Here is a 13305-nt window from a genome sequence, read left to right on the forward strand (position 1 = left end):
CCAACTCAACCTATTTGATCTAAAATCTGCTCCACAATGGGGGGAAAATTCATAATTGAGGATTGTAATTAACACAAGTGCACCAGTAAATCTAAATCGACTTCATAGTTAAATATGCAATTGTGAATTCTACATAGTGTGTATTTAACATTCTGTAAACGAGGTGTGGTTCTCAAATGTTCTTTTATTACAATTCCAGATATTTCCTTATATTTCTAAATGTATTTACTGTTTGGAGGACCAAAACATTCAAATTACGTAGTTGCAATAAAAATAATGACGTTTTATGCACCATGTCCATGGGACAAGGCTGTCTATAGTCAGGCCGCGACACTAAATTGCCAGTTCCGGTGGTAGTGCTAGTTAGTATTTAACATCAAATGCAATGCGGTAACTTGTTTGCAGTAAATAACGATTTTCAATTGCATATTTCATACATATTAATTAACGTAATACCATTTTTTTCAATATGAAACCATCACCATTTTCTACAAACAATTTAGCATATTGCATTTAGAGTGTAAGAATTAACCTAGCACTGCAATCAATAATTGATAGTTTCGTGTCGCAGCCTGACTATAGGGGTCCATGGGATATACTCCAACGATGGGAGTAAAATGTCTATATCTATTCATACAAAGCGGTTAACGTTTGAATCTGTTTCATGCACAAATAGATATGTGGTAATTTTAAAACTGCTCCTAACAGATTAGTTAATGTTACTTGCACTTGTTTAATCTTCAACACCTCAATAATTATATTTCTTCAAATATCCACAAATGATAATATCCAAATCATAAATTGAATCGTTCACATTAATTATCATTGACTGCATAAACTTGCTGCGTGCTGTACAGTTATTTGTTGATCAACCAACATTGAAGTTGAAAAGAATAAACATTTTTTTGAGTTAATTTTGTTATACTACTACTTGATGATTGTGATGGGGCATAAAATCAACAAACGTTAAAAATATTGATGTTACTTGAATAATCATTTTTATCTTTGGTGTTCTAGAGCAGTACTTCGCAAACTGGGAGCAGCGAAATATTTCAGTATTTGAAAAAAAAATCATAAAAATGTGAAGACTGGACGATACCTGATACAAATCAGTCAAAATCTCAAGGTCAAATTTTCACGCGATCACAAAACTTTATCCGATATGGATAATAATAAATTATTTATATTTTTCAGCTAAACAAATATACAAAATTTATATTGACCAATTGCGACAACATACCTATGCGAAACAGCATTTTCATCATTAGTGGTGATACAAAATAAACACAGGTCGTCTCTTTCAACGGTAAATGAAAAAAACCCTCCGAATTATCATTTCAAACATTGAACCGGATATTGATTGATATTGATTTATTATGACGTAAAAATATGCAATCATTCCCCTCATTAAATTGTGTTTGTAGGATGTAGCTGTAACAAATTTTATGTAAATTTTTTTTTTTTTTTAATTTTTGCTTTACAAAAGCTAGTGAATGAAATGTTCTATTATTTTTAATAAAAATGTACCTATAAAAATAATTAATGGTAAATAAAGTACTACTGGTTACTAAAGACTACAATTTTAGGGGAGGGGAACCTTGGATTTTTAATTTCTGATTTCGGGGGCCATGGTATGAAAAAGTTTGAGAAGTACTGTTCTAGAGGTTTCTTGTTAAAGCGAGAAAATTATATTTTATTACTGTTGATTTGGAGTTGTGTAAATTATATTTTTTTACTATTGATTTAAAGTTGTATGGCGGGTCAATGATTTCAACTGATTTGTTTGCGGATGGGTCAGTTAACAGACTTGAACCAAAATTATTTTGATTTTCTATTTGTCATTGACAATTAGTGAAGCCAAAAGTTATACCAAATATTGATAGTAATTACTTTATTATACAAATGTGACTGATTAGCATTTTACAGCATTTTAAGCATACGTAGTGAATTTAGCAAATCAAATCGACCATCATCATTATCATCATGCCTGTGAGATGCCTATTATGGAATGCGTATATCAAAGTTCTCGAAACTTTGAAAAACCGACATCTATATATTATTATGATGACAAAAAATTGAATATCTTTCACAGTATCCTACACTTTTTCAATCACAATATATATTATATATATATTTATCATATTTAAAAATATAATCTAAACTAAACTTTAAATAAACTTAACTGACACAAGTTTAAAAAAATGCGAGAATATCTCGCACAATATAGGATAGAATTACTAAGCTGCAAAAATTTGTGCACAATTCCTAATTTCAATCAAACCAAATCACTGTCGTTACCAGTGCAGTTTCAAAAGCAGTGAATATATAATAATATATTTTCTTAATTTTCATGTGGAAAGCGGTTATTGTTAATTGAACTCTGTGATCTTTTCACTAATTACTAAGCTTTTAGACGCATACCTTGTTCATTACGCAAAGAATTTCAAATCAATGTAATAATATGAATAATATCCGATAGATTTATTTAAAAACTCTCATTTATGTGAACGAACAACGAACGGAGAGAGCGCATATCTGAATTCATAAAACGATCTGATATGTTACATACAAAACTAAAAAAGTTATTAGGGAATAAATTGTCGCTATTTCTCAATTTACATTTTACAACATCGTGTATAATGAACGTATACACAGACTACCGCTTGCGGTAAAAGATGCGGTGAAAGTAAATTTTTACGATTTTCATACACATACATATACATATGTAATCTGAACACATGTTGTATAGGTATGTATTATTTACATAATTGGCATTTACATATTTACAATATTTAATAAAACTTTTTTATAAAATTAGCATTCAATTGTACATATTGCCGAACATTTAAAGATATAATTATTATTTAAAACTGGAATTAATGTCAAATTAATGTAAATAAAAATATCAAATCACAAAATTTTTCACATAATAAATAAGTACATACAATAATATCATATAAAAGATAATATCATTACAAATCGTACGGGGAACTCCCGCACCATAAACAATTTCACAGGCGACCGGGACATGCGCCAAATTAAAACAGGTAATAGGGGAAATTATTGTCAAAAAATCTCTCAGAACTGAACACTATATGCCCACATAATTTAACAAAATTAAACAGCAAGGTAAGCAGATGAAAAATTGAATTAGGTTTTAATTCTAAATGGTAAAGATAAAAAAATACATATATGCCAACAATTGATGTTTTTTTTAGATTAGGGTGGGTCTAAAAATTAATTGTTCAAAAAAAATGAGAGTCATTGTTTTACCACAAATGCAAAAGCGATGGAAGTATGGAAGCGGCCAACAGTGTCAATTGAATAACCACACAATCCGGAAAATGGAAAAGTGGTTAATGATAGACAAAAATTATAGTATTGTTTCTTTGAGATTTTTTGTGTTTCAATTTGACACAAATCGAAGGCACCTATATAAAAAAACAATAACCCACAATATTAATCTCTTGTCAACGATTTCATTTCATATTATAAAAGGGGCATACACAATTTTATATTATCATTATTCAAACCGGCGATAATCGATGTCTGTGAAAAGTGAAAGAAAAAGTAATTGTAATATTTCTGCAGCTAATTACATAATATTTTAAGTGCGATTTACATACACAAACATTCAAGGAATTCAATGGACCACATTACGATAATTTGTTTGAAAAGATAATAATTTAAACATCGAGGAATATGGATTCAAAAACAGTTTAGGTTTGTTAAAAGTATTTATCTACTATTTATGCCAATCTGAATGCCGGTTGAGCCATTAACATTAACTAATAATGAAACATGATTTTGGTGGAAGAATATGATAGATGCCCCTTCATATTATGTGAGATCCACAATGAAATAAACATTTAAAAGTAAAACATTTCATTAATCAATACATCACGTGGTATAAAATTAAATTAAAAAAAAAAAACAATAATTTGGTCAGCCAGTATCAGTATAACTCTCATCTTACAGACTATTATAGCTTAACAGAAACAATTAGTCCGGCAACAGTATAACAATATATGCTGCCGTTAAGTAATCAGGTACGAAAAATCTTATTGCCCGATAGTGAGGTGACCTTAATTCATATTTATTTAATGAGATGCAATACGTCACGTGACCAATAGTTGACGCTTTCGGCGACGACGGACCAAATGTTTCAGTTTTACTATATTAGAATTAAAGTATATTCCGATATTTGAAATTGGACACATGATATTCAAGAGTGATAACTAGACTGCGGCATGAAGCGTGGCCGTTTCGAGAACTACAATGCTGACAATCCTTTCATAATACATATATCGCAACGCCACGACGGCGGCCATGACACTTCAACTTATAATTTTTGCACTCTACACATTTGTAATCCACGGAATATTAATTAAATTAGATTCTAAAATTTTAATAAAATTTAAATTGTTTTTATGACAATAGAATATAGATTACTTTCACTTCCGCTGAATATCATGTGTTCATCATCTGTTTTTTAATTATAGATTAAAAATTAATATTATCCAGTAGCACAGTCGGTAAAGGATTGTTATCAATTCATATGCAAAACTGATTATATAATAGAAGGCAAATGAAGGTACAGACCTACAAACTTATCTAAAGAATGGATGGGGGAGACACAGTCGAAAACTACCAATATGGCATCCATATGGTAGTACGTAGTTCCATCTTTGACCGTTGTTTAGATAAGTTTGTAGGACTGTATGTATAACACTCTTTGAGCGTGAATACACAGGATGATGAAATGACCAAATGAGTCATGATAAATTTCAATTGAATTCAAATCCGAAAAAGTATTAACTTAACCCAAAATGTCTTGTTTTATTAACTTACATGTCACAATGTTCGGATATAATGTTATGCTGACGAATATGTAAAAGCTCGGAATGGTTTTAAACCCTATTTAACCAGGTTTACATATAAACTGATAATGCACAAAATATATTGATACAGAATTTAGACAAAAGTCATGGAAGAACTTAAAACTGAACGGCTTTTTTTAACTTATAGATTGTTCTGAAACTTTAATAATCACCATCGTTTAAAATCTTTATGTTAAGAGGCTACGTACATCAATAATTTATTGTGAAACAAACATATTATTTTATTTCATTGGAAAGTTTTCATAAAAGAAGAGAAAGTGATAACATTCTGATGGTAAGATAATATTTCCTACGTATAGTATATATATATATTAAATAAAGCCAAAGGAAGATGGAAATAAGTTTTGTAAGAAACAAAAACTAGAGCTATGAATTTATTATTGATATCGATAAGAGACGACTACGCAATTTTGTTAAAGCAAAACCATTTCGAAACCTCCTAAATGAATTCCCTTTCGACTATGATTTAGAAATATTTTAGACATACGAAAACTACCACCTTTCGAATTTATAATGGCCTTACAAAAGAAAATAATATTATTATTAATTATTGTGTTTACCGAATAATAGTGTTTCTGTGCACAAAATCACGTTTGGCTACATTACAATAAATCGATACATCTCATAACCTGCTGCAATTAACAGAAGTGACAAGATCTTGTATAAAATTTAATGATTTTAAATACCTACCTAAGTGAGCTGTTCCCGCTGACCAGTCAGGCACAGATGAGCCATTCCACGGAACACTAAATGAACTCGACTCTCCTTAATATATCGATGATAAAGCAAGGTTTATGTACGCTATCGTAATACACGCACTTTTGTAATCATTACAGATCAATTACTCTAAACACTGAATGCATATTAAAGACATAAGTCCGCCCCATCTATGCCTGTAAGGTCAACGGCTAGTTTCATAACAAAGCCAACACTATATAATATAATACACCCAACACCAGAGAAACTTTAACAAACCAATTTAGCGTTTCCGTTAATACGTTCAAATCAAAATTATTTACGTTATTTGTTTTTATTCACGATTTTAAATTGACTACTTCCAACTCAACCCAACGTATGCACGCTTGCAAGGCTTACAATTTTATTAAGCAGATTAAAAAATCGCATTTACTTTTATAAAACACAATGGAGAAATCGTGCAACGTTACGCAGTCCGGGCGACATACAGTAGGACCTCAATTATCCAGAATAATTCTGTATGCAAAAGGAAAAGGACAATGAAGCACAATACAAAATACATAATTAAGAAAGGGGATGAGTCGAATCAACACTTCTGAATTACTTAATTTCACGCGGAAACATATAAGTTCTTTTGGTTCTTCTGAAAAGTAGTGATTTCACACTTACATATCACCTTTTTCCTTTCATATACCGAAATGAGGATGAAAGTCAGCCGGAAATAACAAATCCGAATAATTTAAAAAAGTAATACTTAATAAAAATTATTTTACTTCCGGAATAAACATTTCTCATAACACAGCAATTTTTGAAAATTTCACTTTCAACTTTTATGAAACTGTAGAAATTCGGATAATCGAGGTTGAACTGTATTTTAAAAAAATGTGAATAACAACTGTTAGTAAAAACTATGTGTGAATGAAATAAAAAATATTTAATCAGCCCAATTCATATTAATTTTCAATATATAGCGTCGTCGTGCTGATCGCATACACGTTTCAGAAAAGACATCAAACATTGAAGCTAATTGTCTCGTTTCACGAAAATATACAGACGCATAAGGCAGTCCAATTGTTTCAGCACAAAAGACAATCGGTCCGTATAAAAGTTTAGAAAGCATGTTCAGTTATCGCCTGTGTTACGGGGTCTCATATAAATGCCAGCCCAAAGTGGACGATGAAATGATAAAAAGCCTCGAGGAAACTGATATTTTCAATAGATAATATTGAGATAGCTATTTAACCTAGAATATTTTGCTACAAAATCTTCAGATATCGCTGATATTAATGTAAAGAAGAAAGAAGAAATATATTATCCACTCAAAATATCTACAAAATCTATAAAACGACATGGAATGCTATATGTATGTATGTATATTTAATTATATTTTGAACTGTATTGCGAGAAATCATTAAACAAAATATATTATAATATTAGAGATCGAAATGTCAAAATATGAATGTATTCATGAAGTTTTAAAAATGCGATGCGGTCCGCTAACGGCAGGATTAAAGAATTGACTGAGAATTGATTTTATGAAGTTCTTCAGATTCTTATAGAATGAAAGAAAACCGATATAGCTACAGATGGAGTAAACCGAATAAAAAATACTTTAAAAAACTATTCCTCCCTCATTTTAACATTTGGACGTAAGGCTTTACCCATTTAGTATTATTATGCTTAGTCGATAAAATATATACTAGAAATAGGTACATGAAATCTACATATTACCACTCTTAGAGGATTAACCGTATTCGATGAATCGATCGGAATGAAATCAATAACGTGCCATTTTCATAAAATATATCGACCGCTATCAAAAATAATGAAAGGCGCTCGCCGTCGCAAAAGTGACCGGCGACCGTCATCAGAGTTAATAACAGGGGAAAGAGGCGCGACAGTAAACGGCGGATCGCGGAGAGACGGCCGCCGATATATTTACAGATGGATTCGACGGACAGATCCGAAGCGAGGCAGGCGCCTTCGCATAAAACTGGATAACAATAAAATCGAGGCGCATCGCCCTAAAACGGAAAAACGGGTAATATTCCTGCAGGGGTATATTTACATATTGTCAAGTCGCATTCGTGGAACAATAAATTATCATGAAATTCGTCTCGCTCGCATTCCTATTTACAAGGGGTCGCCGACTGCCAACGGCCGCGGGCCGAACGGATAACTATATAATCTTATGTACATATTGTCGTGTCGAGAATAGATTAAGACTTTTATAAATATTTAATCGATGCGGACATAGAGAACGACAGGAGTGCGGGTCACCGCGGCCTCCGGCCGGGGCGGCGGGGAGGCGCGATCACGCGAGCGGGATCGCGTCGACGGAACCATTTTAAAACTAAGCGCCCTCGGCGGCCACTCTGTAGTCCTTTTAACTTTAGACGGGCGTCTTCGGGGACGCGCGCCCTCGTCCCGGAGGCGCTTACCTGCGCGTCGCCTTGGACGAGGAGCGGGAGTGCGGCGTGTGGGGGGTGTGGCTGCCCCCCGGCCGCTCCTAACTGGAGCATGACGCCAGCGGGGACACGGGCGAGAGGGGGGAGTCCCTCGGGCAGCCCGACAGCGTCACCACCACCTTGCGGGAGCCCGCATGATTGCGGTGCTCACACAGCCACACGCCCTGCCACGTACCCAGGTTCAGCTTGCCGTCCGTGATCGGGATGCTCAGGGACGACCCCAGAAAGCACGCCTTCACGTGCGCTGGCTGCGGACAGAGAGAAACCGATTAGAGGACGTTCTCGGAAAGGGAAGCTTTAGAAAATGCAGTCGCAGTTCACTCACCATGTCATCCGGTCCCTCGCACGAATGTCTGTAAGGCAATCCTTCCGGAACTATTTTGTTCAGCATCATCTCCATGTCGTCTCGGACGTTCGGGTCCCAACTCTCGTTCAGGGCCAGGCTCGCGGAAGTGTGCATGACTGAAACAGAGATCGCAATCGCGTCAGACGTTTCGCGGTCGGGTCCGACTCCGCGGCTGTCAGATTGACGGCGGAGCGGAAGCCGGAAGGGCTCGGGCCGCCGCGGCGGCGCCGTCCGGGGTCGACGCAGGCCGACGGAGCGCCTCGTCGCGAGAGACGTCCGACGGCAGACCCGAAACGTGACGGCGAGAGGGGCGAACTTCCCGAGTGGGAGGGGGTAAATTTTGACCATGCGACATTTCTGTATAATGTGATTGACTCACTTTGTATGTGACAGAGACCCACGGAAAATTGAGACAGCTCGGGAATCTGTTTGAGAATCTCCTCGGTCACCAGATGGACCCCTCTGTGCTGCGGCCTCAGGTTTAATTTCCTCTGAAACCACGCCGATCCGATCTGAATTCCTCTATTCGAAGCCATGTTGAATGCGAAATTCGTCTATTATCAACGGAGAAAACCACACGCGGTCGCGTTCAACATCACATTATTAAACATAAGCTTAAAATTATACCACAATTATCATAAAAAAATCATTTTGACTTCGTAATAAATATTAAAAATTAATAAAAAGGTTATAGAACAGATTCCGACACCCTATTTTCTGCGGGAAGATGAAATAGCCATAAGTAAAAGAGAAATAGCAGACATAATGTTGCTACCACTATTTTTGATGCACACCATACACACAAAAATGATAATATCCTGTGCCCTGTTCCCGGTCGTAATATTTTCCATTTTCATGATATAATTTTTTCTTTATAATACCTACAAATACTGCTATAATTATTATATTTAAAAATGCTTTCTCATTATGTAAATATTTTTACGTTCATTTAATTATTACTGAATTACTGTATTTTAGATTTATTGAAAATATTTTTTATTAAACTTAAAAAAATATAACATGGTCATGTTAATTATTATTGTTAGCAAATAATGCTTTATCATTATTGAATCCATAATAATATAATAATCAATAAATGTTGGTAGGTACGTAGGTAGGTAGGTAATAAACTTTAGAAACATTTTCATTTTTTTTATATTTAACCAGCTAACTGATTGAAAACATTTTGAATGGTCAATCTTTGTAATGGTCGAAAAATTATGATTTTTTTTATTATTGAAGATATTTTCATATAAACAAAATAATATTTGCCATAAAACCATAGACCATGAAGGTTCTTTTGCAGGACCGACTGTCTGTGTTTAGTAGAGGTAGGTATATACCTACTGAGGTTAGCGCGACTTTTGAATCGAGAAGAAATACCCGAAATTTTTGATTTGATTATGCGCTTGAATATCATTTGCAACATCACCGTCCGCACAATATATACATACATAAATAAAGACTTATAGTATTGTCTAAAATTGCCTCCACCCAACTGTAGAAGTAAATAATTATTGCAATTACTTATTATTAATAATTGATTGAGTCGACATGCAATGCGTGATGGAAATACAAAGGTGCGGCACAAACCACTCCCTGAGAATGTTCAAGGGGATGAAGTAGGTAATAAAAATAATCAGTCGCATGGCATCCTTCAATACTATTCACACCTGCGGCCGTACAATATTTGTTTCGTTGTTGTAAATGTAAATTATGATAAAGAAAAAGTGGTGTCTTCGAATTCGCAGATAGATTTCTAATATAAAGTTTCAAACCAAATCGAAAATGGATATGGTAGAGGGTATGTTAAAGAATGCAAAAGAACCCGCATGGTTGGAAAAATATATTGTCGGAGAATTTAAAGCTTGGCAGGTCATATTCCTGACATTGGCCGCTGTTGGTGTATTAAGTACGTATTCCGAATGCATTAATTTGATTAATATTAGGCTTTTATTAAAATTCTAAATTAGATACTCAAATATCTATCTTTACTAAACGTCTTGGGCATTGACAATATTATCAAGCAAATACACAAATTAAGTACTTATTTTTATTGTCTCAAAATAATGTGTGTTTAGACACAATATATTCTGATGAATGGTATGTAGGTATAGCTAGTTCTTAAAAAGCCATTTTTAGTTTAAAATTGTTTGTGAATTCAACCTACTATGTAACCTATTTTATTATTTATTTTCGGGCATCTTACACAGACAAATACACCGAAAATATTTAAATTTCCATAAAATCTACTCTCAACAGTGGTAGTTTTATGTGGTGGAGGTCTGTGGCGCTGACTAGCTTGGAGGCAATCTTGTGAAAATTTTGCCTGTGCGATAAACCGCCATTACACTGTGTATTACAATAATTTGTATCAAATACAATAATGGTTATGTTGTCATGATTTTATATGCTTATACGATTATATGTAAATTGTACGTAAAACATTTCACCGTGGCACAGTTCGCCGTGAACTTTCATATCGAAAAGAGAAGACCGTATACTATACGGTTTCCAATTTTATTAGATTCAATATAAACATTAATTTCATTTTCATAGCTGATTTTGGCAAAATTTATGGCTATTTTCAAAATTTGTTTGCTGCCGGCTTCATGTAAAGTGTAAACCGACAAGAACCGTGTCTTATTTAGACATGAATTTTATGTCAGTACTATACGATCCAAAGAGGTCGGACGGTCTTTATTACGGCCATACAACATTTCACGGTGAAGTGTGATATGGCCAAATAATGGCGAACTGCATTCGTACAAGTTTCCGGACACGGACCTCGGAGGTTTATATTAACAGATTTTTGTTTTTACTATAAATGGATGTTAGCCACTTGCTCGACCTATTAGGTCTATACTGATTCCAAACACATATACCTACTTACCTAATTGTATAATACAACTGATAAAGAAAGGACGAACGGGGCCTCGAAAACTTATTTTTACGGAAAGAATGTAATTTAAAGTAGGTACCTACCTATCTTTCAGCATTAATTTACCTACCCTCTACCTACCCTACCTACCTACATACCCTCAGCATTAATTTAATAGTGCTTTGACTCTGCTGAATAAATTATCGGTGTACAAAAAAGTCAATGCCAGAATTGTTGATCCACTGATGGAATTGAAAAACAATATGTGTACTTGCCAGACCCAGGATTCGAGCCTGGGACCCTCGACTCAATAGGCCGGCGTTTAAGCCACGCGGCCATCGTGGGTGGTGTACCACGTACCTACCACCTACCTATTTCTACCTAATCTAGCTACATTCTACTTCTTGAGTAGATACTTAGCATTTATTTGGTAGGTAGGTATGTAACTACATTTGTTCAACGCATCAACATCAATGAAATCTTTAAAGAAAACGTCAATGTTGGCAGGTATTGGTGGTGTCAGCACTGCTCCCAACATTGAAAAAATCCTACCCACTAATACCACCGAAAGGTGTCATCCCTCTAAGACCTAAGGATCTAATTCCACAGAAACCTAAAGCGGTGACGTCCCATGGGGGTAGGCAGGCCATGCGTTGCTTAGGTGAGGCAAATTAAGGAATGAATACTATCATTACAGCATTTGGAAGCAATGGCTGTTTTCATCAAGCGGACGAAACGGACGCTTCATTAGAAAGTACCTACATATTAGTTAGGCTTGCAGTGGCTCAGACCTTCACGAACCTAAAACCAGCGCTGTGTGAGAAGAAGTTTCGTATAAATGCTCTAATCCTCAGTGGATGATAGTATGTACCTATATTAGATTTTCGAAATTTTTGTTGCAATAAATTGTCAGTTTTACTTCACTGCCCTAAAGAGCCCGTCATCATTATTGGGCTGACTCATAGAAATATGAGCAGTGTTGACTACAAGACAGCAATAACTCGCACCTAAGCAATTTCATAATTACCCTTTTCCAACTTTCAGCATTAAAAGTTTAATAGAATCATTTTCAGCCCGTAATGTATGTAAATTCCTTAATTTCTCATACATTAATCATGGCACCATTGTAAGTTATAATTTACCATAAAGCCATCAGCATAAAAGCAAGTCGTAATTCTAAAGCCTATGTATCTTATGATTAGTATAATTTAAAGCTAGCACTTCCACATCTAACGCGTTAGCCTAAAATAATCAATATATTATCTAAAATTAATTGGAGACATTCAGCAAGCAGCAATTCTCTAAATATGTTAATCATGAAAGCTCGACTAAAGCCTTCAGCATTATATAATGAAAATCATTTTCTTATTATTAGCCATCAGCATAGTTTTACCAGTATAATTCCACCAGTATAAGTTGTCCGATGAGTGAGGGCGCCACATGCTAATATTTGACTTATCATTCAATACTTTCTATACTGCGGTGAACTTAATTCTAAATTATAAGTTATTTATTTTTTGTAAAAGAGTATGTTCGTATCTATATAACGGTTATGTTATGGGCACCTTCAATGTTAAATGCAGAGATTTTATTGTGCTTGGGGTAATATTTTATACTCAATTTGAATGAAATACCCATATTTTTAAGATTTTGGTATAATTAAATATTTGTACTGTCGAACAAGATCTTCTTGTCAACGTGTTAAAACTGTGAACTAATAAGCCCCTCCTGTTTTTAACCGCACTTTGACTGCAACGATTTCCGGGTATCGACAAGGTTGTTCACGTGTTAAAAGTGTGAACTAACAAGCCGCTCCTATTTAGTTAATTGCACTTTAACTCCAGCGACTTCCCAGCTTATATTGGCATGGGTTCTAAGCTCAAATCGTGTGTCTGACAAATATAAATTTTATTTTTCAATCTGTATTTGGAGTCACAGTATGAACCCAATAGGTTGAGCAAATGGCTAACATACATTTCTCATAAAAAAACCAGGTAATACAAACCTCCACTC

The 13305-nt window shown here is 34.6% G+C and overlaps 1 protein-coding gene across 1 annotated transcript; it reads right to left on the minus strand.

Moving 5' to 3' along the window:
- Positions 1 to 6233: 6233 nt before the first annotated feature.
- Positions 6234 to 9155, minus strand: LOC147068492 (uncharacterized). Its single transcript, XM_085952068.1, has 3 exons — positions 8791 to 9155; positions 8391 to 8527; positions 6234 to 8313 (listed from the first exon to the last, which is right to left on the minus strand). The coding sequence occupies exons 1-3, from the start codon at positions 8945 to 8947 to the stop codon at positions 8107 to 8109; spliced, it is 501 nt and encodes a 166-aa protein (XP_085808194.1). The 5' UTR covers positions 8948 to 9155; the 3' UTR covers positions 6234 to 8106.
- Between the last annotated feature and the right edge of the window lie 4150 nt (positions 9156 to 13305).

Source organism: Rhyacophila brunnea, unplaced genomic scaffold (genome assembly GCF_057557595.1).
Source record: "Rhyacophila brunnea isolate RB1 unplaced genomic scaffold, BYU_Rbru_1.0 scaffold_3, whole genome shotgun sequence".
In the NCBI taxonomy this organism is placed as follows: Eukaryota; Metazoa; Arthropoda; class Insecta; order Trichoptera; family Rhyacophilidae; genus Rhyacophila; species Rhyacophila brunnea.

Coding starts and splice junctions, on each gene's coding strand:
- LOC147068492 (XM_085952068.1), bottom strand. CDS start 8,947: ATGGCTTCGAATAGAGGAATTCAGATCGGATCGGCGTGGTTTCAGAGG. Junction 8,528..8,790: donor GGGTCTCTGTCACATACAAA/GTGAGTCAATCA, acceptor TCTCTGTTTCAG/TCATGCACACTTCCGCGAGC. Junction 8,314..8,390: donor GCGAGGGACCGGATGACATG/GTGAGTGAACTG, acceptor CTCTGTCCGCAG/CCAGCGCACGTGAAGGCGTG.